Source organism: Capsicum annuum, chromosome 5 (genome assembly GCF_002878395.1).
Source record: "Capsicum annuum cultivar UCD-10X-F1 chromosome 5, UCD10Xv1.1, whole genome shotgun sequence".
NCBI classification, from domain to species: domain Eukaryota; kingdom Viridiplantae; phylum Streptophyta; class Magnoliopsida; order Solanales; family Solanaceae; genus Capsicum; species Capsicum annuum.
The window spans coordinates 29,303,702-29,327,341 of NC_061115.1; the positions used below are offsets into that span (position 1 = coordinate 29,303,702).

Genomic DNA, 23,640 nt, shown 5'->3' on the forward strand with positions numbered 1-23,640 from the left:
TCTTCTTCTTCTTCTTCTTCTTCTTCTTCTTCTTCTTCTTCTTCTTCAATTCTTCTTCTTCACTTCTTCTTCTTCTTCTTCAATGGCATCCAAGAACCCATCAATGTCATTTCTTCATCAATAGCATCCAAGAACTCGTCAATGACATTCAAGATTAATTTATCATCTTCATCATCTCCTCATTCAAGAATTCAAGTTCTTAAATTTTTTCAAGTTAATTCGGGTTCAATGGCATTTCTTCTTCAATAGCATCCAAGAACTAATCAATGACATTCAATATTAATTTATCATCTTCCTCATCTCCTCATTCAAGAATTCAAGTTCTTAATTTTTTTCAAGTTTTTTGAATCGAAGTTCTTAGTTCAAGTGAGGACTCATTAATGGCATTTCTTCTTCTTCTTCTTCTTCTTCTTCTTCTTTTTCAATGGCATCCAAGAACTCGAATTATGTGAGAATCTTGAATCAAAAAAGTTGAATGCCATTGATTACGTGAAGCCGAATCGAATGTTGAATCAATGTGTTGAATCAAAATGTTGAATCGAATTACGTGAAATTCATCAAAAAAAATTGATGGAATTTTGAATTTTCCGATGCCGTCACTGTTCATCGGCATTTCACCATTGAAGATGCACCATTGAAGGCATTGAAGAAGAAGAATAGAAGAAGAAGAAGAAGAAGAAGAAGAAGAAGAAGAAGAAGAAGAAGAAGAAGAAGCCATTGAAGAAGAAGAATAGAAGAAGAAGCCAATATTTATTAAGAAAAAATAATAATTATTAAAAATAATGACGTGGCAATAAAAAATAATGATTTTAAAGCAAAAAAAAGTCAACTGACGCGCCTATGGGCGCGTGTAGTCACATCCAGTGACACGTCAGCAACTGGAGGGATAGTAAATTCGGTAAAAATATGTTCAGGGAGGTAATAGGTCACATTAAAAGGTTGAGTGCGTAGTTGAGATTTTGACTAAAGGTTTGGGGGGGGGGGGGTAACAGACCATTTTCTCTATTTAAAATAATGTAAAAAGTGTGTATTAAGTATAAAATAAATCTTTTGAAAAATATAAATGTTTAAAACTATGTAAAGGTATATGTATATTAAATATATAAATAAAACATATTGTTATAAAACACATGTAAAAGATATGTATAAAAATATATAAATTACATGTGAAAAGAAAAGTATTTTGTGACATGTAAAAAGAAAGTGTCTTTTATGTACTATAAAAAGAAAAAGTATTTTTACACATAATACTACGGACTTGATCGAGATTATGGAGAGAAAGATTTTATTTGAAAAGAATAACTATAAAATGAGATAAACATGTAGATTACTTAATTTAATTTATTTGTATCAGTGTTAATGGTCTAAATTTGCCTAAATAACAAAAGAAAAAAAAGAAAAATAAATATATGCAGATAAAAAATATGTATTAAAATAATATTAATATATATGTTGTAAAATATATGTAAACAAAAGTATATAAGTATAGTATGTAAAGAAAAAATTGAATACAGAAAAAAATGTTCTAAAAGAAAAGACTACGTAAAATTTTTTAGTGTAAAAAGTATAAATTATTTGATTAAATAATCTAAGTCAGTCTAATATTTTTTATAAATATTAACGGCCTAAATTTGCCTAAACGCGTGGTGAAGATTAAATAAAGAATATCCCTCACAACACTCCAAAAATAAAGCTTTCACTATGATTAACATTTGTACAAGTGCAAGAATATAAAAAATATAAACACATAATTTAAAGTCTTCTTTGACTATCATTTTCGATAATGATTCCCAATAACCTGTATAAACACTTGTAATAAAATTGTTACTAACAAATAAATAATAATCAAAATAAATTAAAAAAATATGTGTGCATATATGTATTTAAAAATATAATTTTTGTTAAAAAATGGGCTCAGATAAAGTTTTGAAATATTATAAAGATTTTGTCATCGCCCGAAAATATTTATTTTTGTTACGTATTTGTATATGTAAAATCCGTCTTTTTATTTGTGAAGGCCTCAAAAACTGACGGGCGTTTCTTCATTGGACAAATGTTGATTTTTGATATAAAATAGTAAATTTGAGATAAATAACATCCATCTTTTGTAATGGGATGACCTCAAATATCCAGACGAAGAGATAATTTCATTTGGCCAAGTGTCGATCTTTGATATAAATAATAAATTTAAAAATGCAAAGTCCGCCTTTGTAATGGGGTGGCCTCAAATATCTAGAGAGATAATTTCATTGGCCAGTTTGAATATTTGATATAAAATAAGTAGACTTGAAAAAAATAAAATTCATCTTTTGTTACTGGGTGGCCTCAAGTATTTGACGGAGAGATAATTTAATTGACCAATGTATTTATTTATTATCAATGTAAATAATGTGAGGGACAAAATTGTCTAAGAAAACTATAAAGGAACAGTAAACAAGTAGAACACTAAATAATAATTCACAACTATCCGCACCAAAAATAAAAGGGACAGTCTTTGAAAAATATTTTTTAATCAAATCTCGATCAAAACTATGGCAGAGCAAATATCAACCCAAACATAAAGATAAAAGTAAGCAGCAGTATTTCCAAAACACTATTTCTGCCAATAACAAACAATATTCAAAGAACGGACAAAGCCAAAATGATCATAATTTCAGGGGAGTAACATTGAAAAATCCCACATTTGTTTAACAATAGACACAGTAACCCCAAAATAAAGGAATCAGTTCACTGAAGATAAAGAAAATATAAAATAGCGAAGACCATCGACGTTGCTTCAACGGAGCTTTACCGGAGCAACGTCGAAAATAGATAGCCTAAACAGATCTACAACAGGAGATTATTTTCTTTTTCTTCTTTCTTTGTTTTTAGAGAAAAATTGGGAGCAAAGAGTGACATTACAGTGGAGGAGGTCAGGCCAAGTCTCGTCGGTCACCACCTCTGGTGAGAGGCAGCGAAGAAAAATGGGAAAGAAGGGAAGGCTTTGCGGTGGTTGTGTTGGTGGTGTTGGCCAGGTCTGGTATTGGATCTCCGGAGTTTAACCGGTAGCGGCGGCGTGTGGTGGTTTCTGGGTGGTAGTGTCCGGCGTTGGTGGCTGGTTGGAGTTCGTTCGCAGTGAAGGAAAAAAGAGAAAAGAAAGCTGATTATTATGTGTGTTATGCATGTGTTTGTGTGTGTATGTGTGGTAGTATTTAAAAAGGAAAAGTAATAATAAAAAAAGATATTAAATTTACTTTTTTTTAACATATTCCTTAAATTTGGGTAGTAGATAAAAGAAAAGTCAAATTTCATAAATATTACGAGACCTTGACTTATGATAAAGAAATGGACCTTGGGTCTAACTCAACCTAAAAAGCTAGCTCATGAGGGGAGGATTGTCCAAGATCATATAAGGAGATCAAGGACCATTTAACCCACCGATGTGGGAATCTAACACCCACCATGCCCAGGGCTGGATATCTGGAGCGTGGATAATATAAGACGGGGTGCCAATATCGAAAACAATGAATTGGGTGGACCTAACTCTGATACCATGATAAAGAAATGGACCTTGGGCCTAACTCAACCTCAAAAGCTAGCTCATGAGGGGAGGATTGCCCAAGACCATATAAGGAGACCAAAGACCCTTTAACCCACCGATGTGGGACTCTAACAACTGATTTGTTATTCTTTATATTAAAATAAGCCAATATTATTTCTGTAGATTGTATTAAATGAGGTACAAAAATAAAAATATCGATATATATAACAAATATAATTATTACTAAGAAAATATATTATGCTATAAGCAATTAAAATTATAATATGTAAAAGAGAATTGTAGTGTTATGTTGTGTACATATGTAGATGACTGTGTAAAAATATTAAAATAATAATAAACTGATAAAAATTCTAAAATTTACAGAATTAAGGATACTTATGTAAATTAAAATATGACACTAAACTTGTAAAATTTCTAAAGTAATGGCAATTATCAATAATTTGTCAGATATGACAAGACATTATTGTGTGATCCTTGTTAGATGTGACAAAACATCAAATTATTATACTGTACAAAAATAATTGATCCGACTCAACATTTGCGGACTGTAAAATATAAAAATTGATTTGTAATTATGAAAAAATATAAAAAATATTAAAAAAATACAATTAATTTAAAAATATTATAAAAATATGATGTTCATATCGTGCACATGTGTAGATGATTGTAAAAATGTTAAAAGATAATCAATTGATAAAAAATTCAATATACAAAGAATTAACAACAAATTATAAAAAGTAAAAAAAATATGAAAGTAAATTGATAAAAATTCCAAAGTAAGGATGAATATCAATAATTTATTAACAATTGTAAAAATATATGTGAAAATTGCATTTTGTGCTATGTAACGATCAGGAAGCCTGAAGACATTAATTTTAAGCATGGAGAGAAAAATTGGGAGTCAACACCTTGGTATTAATATTCAAGACCATGTAGAATATCTTAAGCAAGTTTATTACCGTGATTTTGAAATTTAAAACATTCAACAGCTTCTTCTTGAACCTCAACTATGTCTCATATAGTGCTTCTGAATGAAACTAGTTGAAATTATAGATCTCATCCTTCAATTTCAACTTTCTAAAGGTTGGGAAAAGTTGATCCAAGAATTATGTCATTAACTCATTCTAAGTGGTGATAGATCTAAGGGGTAGCTTACCTAACCACAAGTCGCATCCCCTGCCAGAGAGAATGAGAATAACTTCCGTCGTATAGCTTTTTGACTCACCCTAGAAAAATTATATGAAGTGCAGATCCCCACTGAACTTATGATATGCATGGTCACATCATCAGTAGTTAGGCCAACAAAAATTTCTTTCAAATTCAACAACTGGATCATAACACTCACAATATCAAACTTGGTACCTTGGGGCAATTCAGAAGGAATAATTGCACCTGTTTCAATTGGTTCAACATACTTCTTCTGGATCATCATACACTGGCAAATATTGTTAGATGGAATGTTGTCATCTGTTTCTTTTTATTTTGTCCTTTTTAAGAGCAGATATACGATAATCCTCTTCCTGTCTAGCTCTTCCTCCTTGGCTGCTTATTACAATCAGCTGCTTGCCTAGCATTCTCCTCAACCATTAAGCGAGTAGTAACTTGCTCTGCAGTTTTCTGAACATCATGCTGAAATGGCGATTCAATGTTGCTTGTTCAACATGAAATCCTTTATCCAAGGCTCCTTGATTGTAAACTCTGTCTTTTTTCCATCTTTTGATTCCGTCTCAGAGTTCTCTCGTATTCAGGATCAAATAAAATCAAGAGCTTACCTTGAATCCAAGTATTGGTCATACACCGATATATTCCCTAGAAACAACAGAAAAGCAGAAATCAACAAACAAAACCAATAACTTCACAAACTCAATCTTTTAATTCGTAACCATATTTTTCAGCAACGATACTAAAATTTGATGTCACTCAAATTACACATCACAATAAAGTATAAAATAATTGCCGAATAAATATAGAACCAACTAGATTGAGATCGATCCTACAAGGAATAGATCGAAAGTCTATCAAGAGTTTGCTAATGTAACTGGAATTTATGTTAATAAAACAAGTATTTTGTAAAAGTAAGTTGTAATAGTAACAATTATTGGTTAATTGGGTTGTGATTGATATGAAATGAGCAATAGGATTGTGTTCTCCATAAATGCATAACTCCGCAGGTTGTTTGTGCTTAGCAGACTGTTTCGATGTCTTGCATGCAAAATCTAACATGATATGTATTACCCAATCGTCTCTCAAACTCGATTTAGGTGAATTTCACTTATCTCCTCCCAAACTCAAAGTGTTGCATTACTAATCCTCGTGTTGTCTCTTGCGGCCACTCATACAGTTCATGTCTATTTTATTCGATCACTAGAGATGTCCCCGTAGTCAGATTCTTCACAAAAAAATTAAACATAAAAAATTTAATGGATGTTTTATTATCATGACAAAATCTAAAGACAAAGAGAAGACTTTTTTTTAATGGCTGGAGCACAAGGGGTATCATTTAGTTTGAAGCTTTTATTTGATGCACATAAGTGAGTGTTACCAGTGTGATAAATTGAAATAGTATTATCAGTTTTTATTGAGATCTCGTTGGGTACATTGTAATCCTGAGAAGTGGCTAAACTACAAACATCGATTGTGATTTGATGGTTTGCTCTAGAGTCAACAATCCATGGATCTTGTTGCTGTAGAAACTGAGTAACATAATTAGCACAAGCCTGCAAGTAATTGTGAGACTAGGATTTACACACCTTGACAGAGTGACTGGGGCAATCACAGAGTTGATAGTTAAGAAATTATTAGTATTTTAGGGCTACTGATTTTGATGAGAAAGGCATTGTTGGGTATTTGATGAGTCTCGGGCTGTCTGGAAATGCAATGTTGGCTACCTTGTGAGGTATTACCTCCTTGCTTTCAATTGTTATTGTTTCTTGAAGGTTCTTGGTTATTTCATTGAGCAATTGTAGCAATGATTGGTGGTATCTGCTTGGCTTCTTCCTGCTTAAGAAAGATCTCATGATTAAGAAGTTTCCTATAGAGTTCTTCATAGGTGATCATTATTTCACGCCATTGAATAGCTGCAGAAATAGCGGTATATTTGGGACCAAGGCCTTGGAGGATTCGTAGAGTAAGTTGCACATCTATGATCGATGCTCCGCCAATTGCAAGTTCATCAGCAATCAAACGTATGTCACGTAGATAGTCCGTGACAGGTCGAGAATCTTTGGTAATACGGGATAAATGATCTTGGAGACTGATAATTCTAGTATGTGATTTGTCGGCGAAGGCAATGTGTAGGGATGCCCATGCTTTGTTTTCCGATTTGGCTGTTGCAACAGTAGATGCAAGTGTAGATTTTACTGATGCCAAGATGGCTTTTGAACAAGCTGATCTTGGCGAAATCAGTTCACATAAATTGGATTAAGAGTGTTTTCATTGTTTGGAGTAAGTGTGGTTGAAGGAGCAACAGTTGTGCCATCAAGGTGATCGAAAAGGTTATGTCCGTGCATGAGCATTGACACTTGTGTCTTTTAGGTAGTGAAGTTGTGGCTTCCTGCAAGTTTGATGAGTAGTTGAGATGCAGGATTAAACTGCACGATGATAATGTTGCTGGTAGTGTTATCTGCATAAACAGCAGTAGCCATGGTGGCTATTTTTTTGCGCAAGGCAGTAGTTAGGGTTGGAGCGAAAAAAAATTGAGATCGTACTCATGTGAGCTTTTAGAGCCCTGATACCATAAAACAACTAATGTTGGATAGAGAATGAGAAGAGCGATAGTTTATTCATAAGATAATGGAGAATATATAAGCACCAATACAACACCTAGTCCTAAAGTACTACAACAACTAATTATAATTCCAAAATGATACAATAACGAATTACAACTGTACAAACAGATAACTATGATATAATTACAGATTATTCTCACATATCTCCTTTAGCATTCACCCCCACCTACCCCAACCCCCACCTTACCTCCACCTACCCCATCCATAATCCATCACAACCCCCTGCCCTTTGCTTCGCCCACCACAATATTTATCATTTTAGCCATTTCATTTTCATTATTTTGTATAAATAGATATATATAAATGCTTTTATGATAATATTTTTTATTTGTGTATCAAAAACAAGAAGATAAGTAAGAAACAACTTTTTTTTTTTTTCTAAAAAATATTTTCTTGAAAAATATTTGCCATGGAAAACATTTACCAAACACACCCCAAGTCTTTAATTATCAAACAACATATCACAAACCAGATACGAGCCTTCATTTCTTCCACCCCTCTAATAAGATGAGCGATATCCTCATTAATCTCTTAATTTCTAAGATTATAGAACCAAAGAACATAAAATTAAACAACAAAACAATTAAAATTCACTTAAAACCTATTGAGAAAAACTAAACATCATCTCATCAGTCATTGATCACTATTTCATTTATTTTCTCCAAAAAAGAAAAAGAAGATGAAAAGGACAAGAAATGTAGTACCTTTTGGGCTGATTTGATTGAGAAACAAATTATCCTACCCTCATCAATATAAATAAAAATAACAATACAATCTCAAAATAAATTATTCTGCAAATTTGTCTTAATCAAATAATATGCAATAAACTCATCCTAAAATAATTTTTCAAATAAATTATCTTTATCTGTCATATCAAACGAGTCGGTCATCAAAACATAAAAATAAAGCAAAACGCTGTGTTTCCTTGACAGAGACTCAAATTTCACCTTTTAGGAAGCTGTGTGATATAACTTATTTGGGGAACACAATAAATTTTGTTCTTTAATTTTTACCTTGAACCGATATAATACATTAACTTAAATATGAAATTTTTGCATTGAAGTTTTCTTTTCGTAATTGTATGATTTTAACCCCACATCCACATCTGGTTTCTTCTTTCTCCATCTTTGTTTCATTGATCAAAATATTAAAATTTTCTGATACAAGAATCCAAAATTAACTATGTGATAAGTATTTTGCATGCTTAAAATTTCATTGTTAGATATTTCATAGCAAGCATTTAGTAGGAAACCGAAAAAAATTTAAATAATTTTCCCAATTGAAAGGAAAGATAAAGTGCATGGAAAACTATGTATTGCAAACAACTGCAAAATCAATCTTAGATCTCTAAATGTTGTTTCTTACTTATTTTCTTTCGCTGTACGTAAAAAAAAATGTTATCCTAATAATATTTGTATATCTAACACAAAACAATAAAATGAACAGGCAGAAAATGGTGCATGTTATGGTGGGGAAGGGGAAGGGCAAGGGGGGTTTGTAGTGGGTGGGGCGGCTGGGGGTAGGCCCCTTGATGTACCTGGGGTGGGCGTGGAAAAGAAATTGAGGAGGTGGAGGTTGTGAGATTTGATGGGGCGAGTGATTTGAGAGCGGCAGGAGACATTGCCACTTGTTTTTCCTACTTCTATTAAGGAAATTATTTTCCTTACTTCTAAGGAGCTTATTTTCTAATATATATATATATATATATACTTTCAAAATTTTTAACCAAAAAAACAAACACCTCAGGCTTGAGGATTAGAGGACCAAAAATACTCAAAACTATTTATTGAGAAATTTCTGGGTCGAGAATAGTAAAAAAAAAAAATGGAACACATTCAAGGGGGCAAAAAGTCTAATCTTCATAGAATATTGACAAACCTGAACCAATATAGATTGCAGATTACAAATATAGATTGCAAACATGATGGGAAAAAGCAGGCCAAGTAAATGCAAACAAGCTATCTATACAATCATACAATCACTGCCACTCGAAACACTGACAAACGGTTAATTCAACTTTGATTGCTTCAGTTCCGTTCCTGCTGATTGCTAACTATACTTGCATCATAGCTAAAGTCGGAGGCACACCCCGAATGTTTGCCACCTGTTGTCCTCCCATGTTTGGAGAGATATTTATCTTGACACAACCAGAAAGCAGCGAGTACAGGCATCGACATGCTTGTTACAAGTTTACAATCATCCATTAGAGAAAGTAGGAGAATTGTAAAAGTAGGGAAGGAACACAGCAAGCCTATGCAGAATTGCTTCTTAAAGCTGCTGATGGAGTTCTCCTCGAATGTTATTGTGTGCCTCGCATTGACCCATTCCGTGCTGCATTCCTGTAGATAATTACATGTTATTTGAAGTTAAAATCACATAAAATTGGATGACTTGCACGGTGAAGTTCTACATTGCAGTGCTTCTTCTAGCACTCATTGCAAGGGTGACTGAGTAGTAACAGGAGAAAAATGAACTAAGCCAAATAGAGGGTTGCTAGAAATGGAAAGCATAAAAATCCTAGGTTAGTTTGCTAGCTAGCGAATTTTACAAGTTGGGAACTGCAGCAATTATCCCTTGTGGCTGCACCTGCATTGCCTAGAAACACCATGTTTTAATTTGTCAAAACTATAAAAGACTAAACATTTAACAAAACCAAACAAAAAAAAATGATTCATATCAAAATTGAAGATCCAAAACTAGCACCATAGCTATGATTCCTTTCAGTTACTAACTGCCATCTTAGAGAAACATTGTGCCCTTAGAACCCCCACATGCGTTCAACTTTAGCAACAGAAATTGCTTATCCAGGATGGAAGCTATGTTGGTTTTTGTCTGGTATAAAAATTATATATCGCTTATCAAAATTTCTTTTACAAAATGATTAATAAAAAAAAAATTATACTCTAAGTCTTGACTTTTTAGTCTAAAGACTCTTTCGACAAATTACGTTATCGGATGAATTAACAGCGCAAAAGAGGGTAAGTCCTCTATATGAAATAAACCACAACAGAAGCTCACTACACTGCTCCTCTCTTAATATTGTTCATGAGTTATATTCTCCAGTGTTAATCCATCCACTGTACAAGTCAACAGACTTGTTTCCCTCCATGTTTTTTTTCAAAATATATGCCTCATGTCTTAATATGACAAGTTAGATAACTTTTAAGCACAGATATTCCACGTAATATTCATCTGTTTCCACTATGATCATTGCTTAGGGCCTCAACAACACACACACAAAAAGAATTGGCAACCAAGAAATACCAAGGTCAAGGGTGCACTTTCAAAACTCGGTGAATAATGGTTCAGCCCTCTACCTCGATCCACTTAAATATCACGCTTTTGTATGCGGTAAGGTTCAAACCTGCGATGTGTGCCTATCCCACACATTACACGTAGCGACGTTGCGCTTTTACCACTTCGAATTATTTACGTAAGTAGTCGCTACCACTATGTGTTAGGGATCAACAATGCTAGAAACATGTGAATTTTCACAGTATCAAGTCGATTGTGTTTTTAATAAAATCTTTGCCTTATCAAGAAAAAAAAGTTCCAAGATAGGTGGTCCTAAGTCTTACCTGAACACAGTAGTTTTAACTCAGAACATAGATATATATGTGGAAAATTACTAAAATTTCAACAAATGTATTTTGGAACCAATCACTTCAAAAGTACAATGAGTTCGGTGCCATGAACCATAAAGGTTAGAAATTTGTAGTAACACAACAATTGTCTGCTAATGAAGTGGCTGTGGAGATATAGTAGCAGCTTATGAGAAACTTTGTTTTGTGCCTCATACAACTGAGGCTAGTTGAGTAAGCCTGCTTCTTGTTTCACAAATTAGTTGACCCATATCTTACATCTTTGGGTCCACCAATTTGTGAAACAGAAAGAAGATCACACAACTGTAATATCAGATAAATATGGGGAAAAAAAAAATTCAGTTTCCAGGCCCAGATAACATTTCCCTGGACTAGGTTTAAGGAAGCATATCTGCATCTTATGGTCTACTTTTGCCATCAACTCGAAGATCAAGTTTGGAATGAAAGACAGTTTTGACAAGATGCTTGGTTAGGTAATATTTTTTTTTTTTTTTGAATTATTCAATGGCAGGACCTTCATATTTCTAATCTCATGCTGAAATCTGGTATCAGATACTGGAATAGCAACAACTGGTGTTTATATTTAGATTATATATAGTATAAGAATAGGAATTCTTTTGATTATGAAGTTTCTGCAATGGTTCAACAAATGAGTGATTTGAAGGAGGAAGTGCCTAACAATATAGTAGGGATTAAGCAGAAAAAGGGCTCTTCTCTGTTAATCTTGCTACAGGACTCTCAGCAGTGGAAGAGACAACCGTACTTGCTGGCCCTGGAAGATGCTGTGGAAGTCAAAGCACCCTACAAAATCAGTTCCTTTTTGTGGCTAGTGGCACTAGATGCATGACTGACTCAAGATGATCTTCAGAGATAGGTATGACAATTTGCAGCAGGCGTTTTATGTGTAACAGGGAAGAGAAGAATAGCAGCCAAGTGCCAGCTCGTCTGTGCGGGGTATTATGGAAAGAAAGGAATGTTTGATGTTATGAATAAAAAACAGAATCGGTACAGAAGATAAAGTTAAAAGTTTATGCCTTTTAGGCTTTTGGTGTAATCTTCAGGATGTTTAGAGACGAAAATAGCATGCTCAATCTCTTCAGGAATAGGTTGTTCGTACATATAGAAATCTTTCTTTTTTGTTTTTGTACAGAAAGGTTCAGAGCTGTGTAAAATCCCTGGCACCATTTTATTGCCAGGCTACTTTTTTTAATAATTAATACATTAATTACCATACCTATTCAAACAAAGAGTTAGAAGGAAGAAAAAGAAAGAAATTTTTCTTGAATGTTAAGTCTGAGTTGAGGGTTTTCACATGCATGAGCAGGTACGGAGATAATTAGGGGTAGTTTGATGTGAGGATTCGGGATAAATAATCCCGGGATAAAATGAAGGACTATTTTATCCCATGTTTGGTGTGAGGTATTAGTTAATCCTGGGATTATTTATCCCACCATTTACATCATAGTGATGGGATAAGTTATCCCATATACATGGTGGGATAACTAATCCTGGGATTAATTATCCCGAGATAACTCTTTCCCAACCAAAAGACCCCTTAGTGATAAAGACTGACTTGAAGTTTCTTCGACATAATCATTTGACAGAATTTAAGACATACCTTCCTGGAAGTGGCTGAGGACTGTTAACTTGACCCTTAGAATTTGCAAATCTTTTTGCTCTATTTTCCTGTTCCTTCTGAACACGCATGGCAGAAACCTCCTTCTCCATTGCAGCGACTTCCCTTCTCATCTTTTTGGCCTCAACTTCCATGGCTTTTGTTAAAGTATCCACTTTCTTTGCTAACATCTGAAACACAAGAATACTATCAAGCTTAGTAGAAAATCAGAGTGAGTTGAGGTAGTCATGATACCAATCAGCAATCAAACTAACCTCAATAGCATCGTCCTTGTCGTTAAGACTTTGATCCTTCTCATGACCAGCTTTCCTTAAAGCAATTACTTCTTTTTGCAGCAAATCATATAATACTCCAGGCACAGTATCTTCGGTTCTTGTCATTTGTGAGTCATCATGTTTTTCATCTAGATTCTCTTTCCATGAATTGTTCTCAGTCTCATTATCTTTAGTCCCATCACAGGACTTGCTGCTGTTGAAATTTGGACCTGTTCCATTCAGAAGCTTTTTGCTCCTGTCCACTGATCTTGAACCACCGTCAAAAGACTTGGATGTCCCTTTTGCATGCTTCAACACTGTACTGGCCCCAGAAGATCTCAGCTGAAATGATGGTGATCTCTTGGGTAAAAAGCCATTGGAGGTTAATTTGGAGATGCTTTCAGCACCACCCAATGATTGCCGGCGTGAAGGACCATTGCTTGAACTTCTTCCATCTGGTGTAGTGCGAGTGCCTGTGCTAGTTGATCTCAATGTTTCTTCGAGGACCTTGAGCCTCAGATGATATTTCTCCTGAGGAAATTATCAAGGTCATGATAAAAACAAACTATAGTAAATCTAAATCATGTTAAGATACACTATCTATTGGACAAAGATATTACTTTCAACTGGGCTTCGGACTTAGCAGTTCGTTCAGATATTGCAAGCTTGTCACGTAACTGTTGCATCTCACCCTGCATAACATTTTGTGAGACCAAATGTGCGCTCATTTACTTTATTCAGAATGCATTCAGTTGTATTAGGACAAGATGCCCCTATGATCTCATATGGTAGAAGTCATGGAAAACTATCAAACCTGCAGAAACTTCCTTTCTTCAAGCCACTGTTTAACAGGCATTACTTTATCACTGGCATCTTTCCATTCATTTGCCACCACTGTAGCGACCCTATTAGCTGTTACCTTGGCACGTGCTAGCTCCCGGTCAAGAGTTTTTCTTTCTTCCTGTAGAACAGATAAGTAGAAGCATTCCACTTTAGGATTATCTACGTAAAAACTATATTGAGAATATTCTGTTAAAGTCTTGCTAGGATGGATTACATTCATCTCTTGAACTTTTCTTTGGTAATCCCGGACAGCATTGGCAGCAGCACCACCAGCAAGAACGGCCTCTTCAAGCTCACGTACAGTTTGGGTAAGCTTTTCAACCTCTGCAACTTTTTGTCGATGCATCCTGTCCAATATTTTATTTTCTTCCTGATGTATGTTTGTATGAAAAACACAATCAAGGGAAGGATGATTTAGAAATCAAAAGAACAACAAATTGGTCAACAAATTGGTCTAATGTTCATAACAGCAGAAGCACAATCTCTATGATCAACGTACCTGGCATATTTCTATCTGTTTCATCAATTCCTGGTTCTTGTTCTGAAGATCATCCACCATAGACGCCTTTGCTAATGCTGACTGCACAGTTCTCTCAGCATCAAGTAGAGCTGCTTCTTTTGACTTAGTAAGACGGTCCAGTGCTTTATTATCATCTTGTAGCTTTGCAATCTAGGGAGACGATAGGCAAGAGAATGAGAAAATATCCTTCTATGAGGGTAAGGATATACATAATCACAGCCAGATCAAAAATACTGTCACAGACCTCCTGACGGGCAACCTTGAGTTCAGCCTCCAAAGGCGCAAGAATGGCTTCAATTGGAGGCATATCATCGTCCTTTTGAGCAGCATGAACCCTTCGAAGGGTGGCTTCTGCTGCAAACTGAGCTGCCATGGATGCCTTCTTCTCTTCATTAATTTTCTTAATTTCAAGATTCTGCAAAGCAAGAAATGCATTCACAGTTAAAACAGCACATTAACAAAAACAAAAGGAATTTTATGGGGAAGAGTTTGAGTTAGCACCTTGCTTTCCAATAGAGATTCTGTCAGCTTGCGCTTCTCATCAACCCTTGACCACTCAGCTGTAAGCTAATATCATAGGAAATAGTTAACTCTAATATCAGCCTGTGTTCTTAGCAATAATGAATAGCTTTAAAATTAGCACAGCAAAAGTAGTCATACATACCCAACTCAACGTGCCTATGGGACAGATATGCAACGGTAATGCTAAGAACTATGTTGCCAAAACACGCAACATGAATACAAAAGCTAATCTAGACTGGCACATCAACTATCAGTTGATTGCAATTTTCAACAATTGATGTGGACGAAGCTATTCTTATTTTGGAACAAGCTGCCTTCCCAATTAAAAAAAAAAAAGAAAACAAAAAGCATGATGACAGAGATAACATTAAAAAAAAGGGCAGCCTGGTGCACTAAAGCTCTCGCTATGCGCAGGGTCCAAGGAAGGACCCCACCACAAAGGTGTATTGTATGCAGCTTTAGCTTACATTTCTGCCAAAGGCTGTTTCCAAGGCTTGAACCCGTGACTTCCTGGTCACATGAAGACAACTTTACCAGTTATTCCAAGTCTCCCCTTCACAAAGATAACGTTAAGATTAGTAAAATTCGCAATTTCTTTAAATGTTGTTCAATGAATCCTCTAGTGTTGAGTCTAAATGATTCGGACAGCATTCTGTTTGCTCGCCTTTCCCAAACTAAACCAGAAACTAAAAGTTAATTCAATCACATAACAGAAAATCTCATTCAAACAAGACCTTTTCCAAAATGGTTGAATTTAGACGAGAAAAGAACTGATTGATATTGAAGGCACCAGATATGCAGTTTGAGTCATATAGGTTTACCATATATTTTTCTGTAACAAGATTCACAACAAAATTTTGTCCTCTTGTCTTAGTTTTTTCACAACTCCTACAATTCTTGCCAAACTCTGCGAATGCAGCCATTTTCCATTTCACACTCAATGCCTCTCCTAGTCGATCCTAGTCTTTTTCAACAGTTTCAACTGTGATTACACTTGACCTTTGAACTCATTTACTGAGATGTCAAAAATGAAAAGGGGTTACTTCATCTTATCCCAAGGAACTCAAAATCATACTCTATTAACACGTTAGCAGTTGATCACCAAATTACATCAATATATCCAAAAGCATAACGTAGATACTATTTGCATATGATGTCACATTGTAAAAGGTAGCAAATCCTCTTCAGCAGCCTTTTCCCGTAAATGTAGTCATTTCCCATTTCACACTCAATGCCTCTCCCAATCAGCCCCCGTCTTTTTCAACAGTCCCAGCCGTGATTACACTTGATCTTTAAACTCAGTGTTTTAGATGTCAAAAGTGAAAAGTTTACTTTATCACTTTCTTACTTCCTCTTATCCTCACTCAAATCATACTCTCAGCACGATAGCAGTCCATAACCAAATTACATCAATATATCTGAAAGCATAAAATAGATATTTTCAATTTTCATATCATGTCACATTGTAAAAAGGCAGCAAACCTCTTCAACAGCCTTTTCTCGTAACCGCTCAGACAATCTCAATGACTTGATCTCCGCTTGAGCCTCTGACAATTCCCGGTCCTTATCTACAATAACAACATATTCACACAGTATTAACAGAAAAATTATAAAAACGCAATCCGCTGCACTAAGCTCCCGCTGTGGGTAGGTCTCCCTGAAGGACAGCTCTCCTTTATTAACTAAAAACTTATAAAAGGTCAACTTTACTGGTTACTCCCTGACTCACCTTTATTAACAGAAAATTATAAAAAGTCAATCCGGTACACTAACCTCCCGCTATGTGGGGTCCCTAAAGGAAAACATCATAATCAGCTTTACCCGTTACTCCACACTCTTCATTATTAACAGAAAAAAAAGTAAAGAGGCAATCCATGCATTAAGCTCCCGCTATTTGTCACAATCTTAGCATAAACTTTACCCGTTAATCCGAGACTCTCTATCATTAACCCAAAAATAGTAAAAAAAAAAAAACAGGTGAACTTAGCTCCTGCTATGTGTGACAGACTAATTATCAACTTTACCAGTTACTCCGAGCCTCTCCACCATTAACAGAAAAATAGTAAAAAAAAAAAACCAATCAAGTGCACTAGGCTCCCGCTATGTGTAACAGACTAATCATCAACTTTACCAATTACTCGGAGCCTCTCCATCATCAACAGAAAAATAGCTCTTAGTTCATTCAACAGAAGGAGACAGTTAGTCAGGATACCGACCTCTTAGTTCATTTTCCAGTCTATTAAGCTCCAACTTCACCGGATCCGATCCGTGAAGAAGGTTTAAGAACTCGTCGGCGTCAAGGCTTGGCCTCATCGTCGACGTTCTTCTCCGGTAAGTCTTCCCTTCCTTGAACGAAACTGCAGTGTCTCGCACACTGTAGCTTTTATCGCCGGAAATCAGCTCCGGCGAGGTGAGGTCGCCGGAAACTTCCATTATCTCCGATCTGTACAGTTGTATATAGTGAAAGATACTAATTCATATGTGCTATAAAATGTGTGTATATATAGAGACAGAAATGATTATCCAGATTAGTAGATATTCATGTGCATTAATTGTTATATAGAGAGAGAGTGTTGAGTTTAAAAATGCTGTGTTCAACTGTTTCTCTCACTTCAGTGTTGAGGTCAGAATCAAACTCTGTATGAGAGAGAGAATTTGCTTATGTAAGACCCCTCTGCTTTTGATTAATTGATTAACTTTAATATTATCAAACTAAACAAAATTGTCTCCCTTAATTGAAATAACTAATTTTAATTAATTTAACAACTACTAAATTTGCTGCGCGGTTATTAAATTATTAATGAATTTATTAAAAAAGTATAGACATTCTTGTAAAAAATGTAAAGTACAATTGCATACAAGAAATTTTTATAATTTGATTCTTTTCCAGACATATGGATAATGGAAGCTTGTTGCTTCTTTAATATATTTAATAAAAAAAATATTATCAGCTTATTACTTCAATATATAGCAAGTTTTTTATTTCTTGAAGCATAGCTATAAAAGTAGAAAAGTATTTATTTTCCCCAATAATACAACAATGGTCTATGGTGCCATTATTTTTTCCTTTTGTTTTTTTCCTCTTCGGGTGTGTTTGGTACGAGGAAAAACACTTTTTCATTTTGATTGGCTTAAAGGTGTTGAAAAATATTTTCTAAATCAATTTATTTTCTTTAAATTTAAAAAAAATGACTTTTCTTCAAAAAGTAAGGAAAACATTTTTCAAAACTTTCTTTCAACCTCACTCTTAAGTTAAAATATTTATACAACTCTCAAAATCACTCATCCCTACCCTAACTCCAACCCACCCCTATCACCCCATCAAATTTTTTTTTTTTCAAATTTTATTCTTACTGCATCCCCTACCCAAAACCCAAACCCCTACCCCCCCAAACCACCCCTTCCAAAAAAATAATAATTAATTTTTTAAAAAACATTCAAACTTTTTTAACCCACCCACCCTACCCCACACCCTACCAATCGCCTTTTAAAAAAAAAAAAAATTTTTAAAATTTATTTTCTTTTGAAAAATTTTAAATTTTTCCTTGCCTCACCCCTACTAACCCTCATTCAAAAAAATTATTTCAATTTTCTTTTCTACCTCATCCCCTAACTCGAAACTCAAACCCTTAATCCCTTAAAAAATTTAATTTTCTTAAAAAAAATTCAAACTTTTTCTTTCCCTCTGCTACCCGACCTCACCCCTACCAACCTCCCCTCCTTCAAAAAAAATATTTTTTTCCTACCCGACCCTTATTCCCCTACACCAACACCCACCCCCCTACTAGCCTCCCCCTTCTAACAAAAATTTATTTATTTAAAAAAAATAAAAAAAAATTCTTACCCTGCCCTTACTACCTATTTTGACAACCTCAACCCCCACCTACCAACCCCCTACCCAAAAAAATTATTTTTTTAATTTATTTTTAAAAAAACCAAAAAAAAAATCTTATTCCGCCCTTCTTATCCTATTCGTTCTCATTGTTTTTGTTAAACATATACAAATATTTTTAGAAAATATATACTTACCCAATTTGCAAAACGAACACAAGAATATACGTAAGAAACAACTTATTTTTCTAAAAAATGTTTTTCCTCCTTCATATCAAACACACCTTAAAAAAATATTTTTGAGGGTAAAAAATAATTTTCTAAAATGTATATTACTATTTAGCTAAACACTAAGATGTATTTTCTGAAATATTTTTTCATTCACCAACTAAACACTAGAAAATATTTTTCAGAAAATATTTTCCATCCACTAACCAAACATAAGAAAATAAGTAAGAAATCAACTTATTTTTCAAGAAAACATTTTCTAAGGAAAATATTTTCCTTCATACCAAACACACCCTTCTTTCTTTTCTCTTGTCCTCTTTTTCCATTGCGTCCTTGCCTATATATGCATTATTTATTGACACTAAGGATATGTTTGGTAAGATGTATTAATTAAAATAGTTTATAGATTAAAATTTAACTCAACCTAGTACATTGTTTGGTTGGATAACTCAATTTAGTCCCTCCTTTTTCATGAATAACTAATACACCATAGGTTGTATTATCTTATACAGAGTAAACATAGGAATTACTTATACATGGTCAAATAGTACATGGATAAGAGAATTAAATGACCAAATTACTCTTAAATTTCCTTTTTCATTTTACTCAGCTAATTGATTGTGTCTGTTTGGATTGACTTTTGTCTTTTGACTTATTTTTAGTATTTTAAGCCATTTGACGAAGAGGCTATGCACTTCAAGCATCTGATTCATATTTTAATTTTTAAGATGTCAAATTAAAAGAAATGAAAATTCCACAAATAGATCAAGGGCATAATTGTAAAGAAGATATTTGTAGAATTTTAAATCAAACACAATACATGATATATCTAACTTTAACACAATAAACCAAATACTTGATAAAAAATAATCCTTACATTATAATCCTCGTATTAGTAATTATTACATTACTAATCCGTGCATAACTTGTCTTCCTACCAAACGACTCTTAAATCTTCTATCAATCAATGCACAAAAAAGTTCACATATTAAGGGCTTAATCTTTCACATTAGTTTTATATTTTGTATTATAACTATTTGTTCATGTAATATCCAACCTCATTTGTTTTTCTTCATCACCAAAACAAATTTCCTTGGTACTTTTTATCTTTGTATGGCCATGTGGGAAAGTTTAGAAGGCAACAATGTTCTTTAACACTACTTCAATATTAAACTTTGAGAAGATTTTCCCAAATGTTAATGAACATTACGTCAAGAAAATATAGAAGATAGATTAGCATAAAAGAAAGAAATATTTCACATCTTCCTGCAACTGACTATGTACTAACATACAAGAAGATGAAAACACAATTAAAGGTGAAAACAGCGATGAAAAGATACAACAGAGCGTCGAAAGGTCTTGCATGATGTAGATAATACTTAAAACACTTGCAATCAAATTACTAAATTCTTTTTTTTTTGAGTTATCGCGTTCAACTCCATTGATATCTTTCTCACACTTCAAAAGAGATAAATAGCTGAATTCGATGCACTGTCCGTAACCTAAAAAGAAATTTAAAATCACAAAGAAAAATATTAAAGTGTAGAACAAACAAAAATACTGGAAAGAGCAAGGAGAAAGTGAAGGAAAATCCCTTTTAAGTAAGGCTTTCAGAGAAAAGATTCAAAAGAAGCTAACAATAGCTTCAATAAGGATTATTTTTTCATTATATATTTTCAACGCAACTATAAAAATATATTTATGAGATCCTAACATAAAGCAACGATCATAACCTAAGCCCGAAAATCCTCTAAAAAACTTTATAAACATGCGCCAAATAAAAAATATAAAAAATAAATTCAAATTTGAAATTAAATCAACTCTCAAACTTCTTAAAACATGCAGTTATATCTACTTTTAAAGTACCTACTTTTAAAGTGCGATTTTTATTGTTTCCTCATTACCCATAATCAACTAACCATTAAAAAAAAATTTAATAGAAAAATATAGTACCTCAACCTCAAGTATAAAGAACCTCTGAAAGTTTCAAAAGCGACATATGTAGATCTTCATTTTGCACTCCTCCACATATCTGCTTATACAAAGCTATAAATAGTTTGAATTCAAAAGAAAATAGTGAATTATTCAACCCGATGACAATAAATAAGTAAAATATTTCACTAAAATAGTTTAACAAATATAAAAAGATAGGTTAAAATACGTGTGCATCAATGTGTGAGAATAGCTTTGCTCGCAATTATTGAGGAGAGAATCAAGATTTGATCACATAGAGCAATTGTTGAAACCTGAAACGAAGAGTTCATAGTGAAAATTAGTCAATAATTGATTTGATTAAGAAAATTAATTAGACAAATTTGAACAAAAACGAATTTGCAATAAAAATGAATATTGAGGTACTCGTGAAAAATACATTACCTTTTTATCATTTACGCCACCCATAAATATGTTAAAACTTACATAATGAATTAGAGAAGTGATGTCTATAATTTTGTAATTCTTATGTTGCGTAGATACGAATGCTTAGAAGAGCACTCCTCTACGTCTCTGTCTCTACTACAAAGCTATAAATATTATATACAAAAGGAAAAACTGAATCAATTGACCCGATAACAACAAATACATAAAGTTTTTTGCCAAAATAATTTTACACAACAAATCATTCAATCTAATTACAACAGATGCATAAATAAAGTATTTCCGCAAATATTTTTACAAAATTTAAAGAGATCAATTGAAATAAAAAAGCACAAATGTGTGAGATTAGTTTTGCTTATATTGTTGATGCGAGAATGAGGACTTGATATATATAACATTTATTAAAATCTGAAAAAGGAATACACAAAAAATAACAAATAAGTGATTTGATAAAACAAATTAATTAGACAGATAGAAAAATTGCAATCAGAAAGCTAACACCTGTGGGAAAAAGCAATGGGGTTGACTTGGAGATGCAATTGAGTTTGTTTCACATCCCAAAAATAGAAAGTCATTAGAAGCAGAGGGTGACTGACCATTAAAATTACCGACTACTTCTTCAGATTTCAGAGATCAAAATCCTTGAAAAATAGAGCAACCCGATCGCGTGATGAAGAAACTGAAAAGGTAATTTGATGGACCTGTCAGATGGAAAAGGATAAAGGAAAAAAAAGTCGAAGAAGCAATACGTTTTTGGGAGAAACGCTTCTTTCAAAAGTTTTATTTACTAAAAATTTAATACATGACTATTAGAGTACTCTGCATTAAACAATAAAATCTATTAGTATTATTGATTGTTTTAATATAACAATTAAATAGAAAAACAAAATTAAAAATATCAAAAAATTGAGAAAAAAATAAAAATAGGAATGGAGGCCTTAGAAGCATGCCACATCAGCATGACTCTAATCCTCCTTTATATATATATATATATAGAGAGAGAGAGAGAGAGAAAGAGAGATTTTTCTCATCTAATCTATTTTTAAAACAACCAAACCCATCTAATTAACTTAACCCTCTTCCCAAACAAACACACATTCTCCAAATTAAGTGTTACCATCATAAATGGACTAACATCTGATGTTGGAAAATGATTTTGTTGTTTCTTTCCTTCTTGTTGGAACCCAACAACCTTCATAACACCAATTTTCTTGATGAAAAATAAGAAGAGAAAAAAGAGAGGACAAAAGCTTCCTAGAAATCTCCGAAATCAAAGGTAAGGTTCGGATAAGAAAAAGTAAAATTCTTTAACTTAATTTTTCCTCCATGTCAAGAAATCAGTATAAATTGGGTTGGATGGATTCATCGAAATCGAAGGAGTACGAAAGGGCGAAGCATGTGCAAAGAGAGTTATCCTTTTAGCCCTTGACGACTTTTTTTGGCAGATGATTTGGGTAAGCCATTGTTGAGTTACTCTATCTGGTAGGTATGTGTGCTAGAGAGAGGAGAGAGATTAAGTGAAGAAGCGGAGAGCATTCTACTGTTTTCTTGAATTATAACGCTGCCCTCCATGTAGAATGTGGTGATACTTATTGTTCAAACACCATTTTATCTTGTTTGTAGAGTAAGCCTGAGACAGAATTATTTGATAGTACTAATGAAAGCATCTTGCTGAAAAAAATTGAGATTGATGTAAAGTTTTAATTCTTCTTCATATGTGTGGTTGTTTAACCCCTTTCTGACGATGACAGTTAATTTGGAGAAAATAGGTGTGTTTGTGTAGAGGGTTAAGTTAATTAGGTAGTTTGGTTAGTTAAAACAGATTAGATGAGGAAATTTTTTAAGTTAATTGAAATCAGTTATTTTGGATGGATTCCATCATTTACCCCTGAACTTGTCCGCTCAATTTACTTTAGCACTTAAACTAAGTTTTCATTTATTTGCCCCCTTAACATCTTTAAAGTGTATTAAAATACCCCCTTAACAGCCCGCATGTAAACAAGCGTCCTTGGGCGCGTTAAAACACATTTTTTGTCTATTTAATTTCTTTTAAATACCCATTTGGAGCCCCTAATGGTTATACTTGATTTCTTCTTTAAAAATCCTAATTTAGCCTCTTTCTTCTTAATCTTCAATCCAAAATTTGTTTAATTCATGAAATTGATGCAAAAATTAAAATTATTTTCTCTTTATTTGTATTAAGTCGCATAAATTTGAGACTAAAAAAAATGTAAAATTGAATTATTTTACTAAGAATTTGTCGGAAAATACAAACGGATTTGATTTGATTTTAGCTTCATCTTCTTTCTATATTAAGGTATAATTTCAGTCATGAGTTTGTTTATCGTTTTATTATGAATTACTCTCCCCTTTTTCTACTTCAATTTTGTTTCTGAATTTCAACTTATTTGGTGAAGTGAATTTTTTGTAGCACACAATAATGAAGTCAATTAACTTGAGTAACTTATGTATGAAAGAAAATGATTCTGCTTTGAAGCA

At 33.4% G+C, this 23,640-nt stretch overlaps 2 protein-coding genes and 1 long non-coding RNA gene across 3 annotated transcripts; 1 reads left to right on the forward strand and 2 right to left on the reverse strand.

The window, feature by feature from the left end:
* Window positions 1-6,490: 6,490 nt before the first annotated feature.
* Window positions 6,491-9,506, reverse strand: LOC124898461. Its single transcript, XM_047412107.1, has 2 exons — window positions 9,389-9,506; window positions 6,491-6,927 (listed from the first exon to the last, which is right to left on the reverse strand). Exons 1-2 carry the CDS (start codon window positions 9,504-9,506, stop codon window positions 6,491-6,493), a joined length of 555 nt encoding a protein of 184 aa, XP_047268063.1.
* Window positions 9,164-17,377, reverse strand: LOC107870547 (microtubule-associated protein 70-2). The gene is made up of 11 exons (XM_016717113.2): window positions 16,923-17,377; window positions 16,189-16,274; window positions 14,686-14,751; window positions 14,429-14,599; window positions 14,164-14,334; window positions 13,879-14,034; window positions 13,636-13,782; window positions 13,442-13,513; window positions 12,822-13,352; window positions 12,550-12,737; window positions 9,164-9,668 (listed from the first exon to the last, which is right to left on the reverse strand). The coding sequence occupies exons 1-11, from the start codon at window positions 17,137-17,139 to the stop codon at window positions 9,629-9,631; spliced, it is 1,845 nt and encodes a 614-aa protein (XP_016572599.2). The 5' UTR covers window positions 17,140-17,377; the 3' UTR covers window positions 9,164-9,628.
* On the forward strand, window positions 11,022-11,897 carry LOC124898739. Its single transcript, XR_007055488.1, has 2 exons — window positions 11,022-11,404; window positions 11,665-11,897. It is a non-coding gene; the product is annotated as an uncharacterized LOC124898739 (long non-coding RNA).
* Window positions 17,378-23,640: the final 6,263 nt, after the last annotated feature.

What these genes read in the sequence shown, in the direction of transcription:
- LOC124898461 (XM_047412107.1), bottom strand. Translation starts at nt 9,506, where the DNA reads ATGTCGATGCCTGTACTCGCTGCTTTCTGGTTGTGTCAAGATAAATAT. An exon ending in CGACTTTAGCTATGATGCAA is followed by an intron (nt 6,928 to 9,388) that starts GTATAGTTAGCA and finishes CGCCAAGATCAG; the next exon opens with CTTGTTCAAAAGCCATCTTG.
- LOC107870547 (XM_016717113.2), bottom strand. Translation starts at nt 17,139, where the DNA reads ATGGAAGTTTCCGGCGACCTCACCTCGCCGGAGCTGATTTCCGGCGAT. An exon ending in TCAAGGTTGCCCGTCAGGAG is followed by an intron (nt 14,335 to 14,428) that starts GTCTGTGACAGT and finishes TCGTCTCCCTAG; the next exon opens with ATTGCAAAGCTACAAGATGA. An exon ending in CCTCAGCCACTTCCAGGAAG is followed by an intron (nt 9,669 to 12,549) that starts GTATGTCTTAAA and finishes AATTATCTACAG; the next exon opens with GAATGCAGCACGGAATGGGT.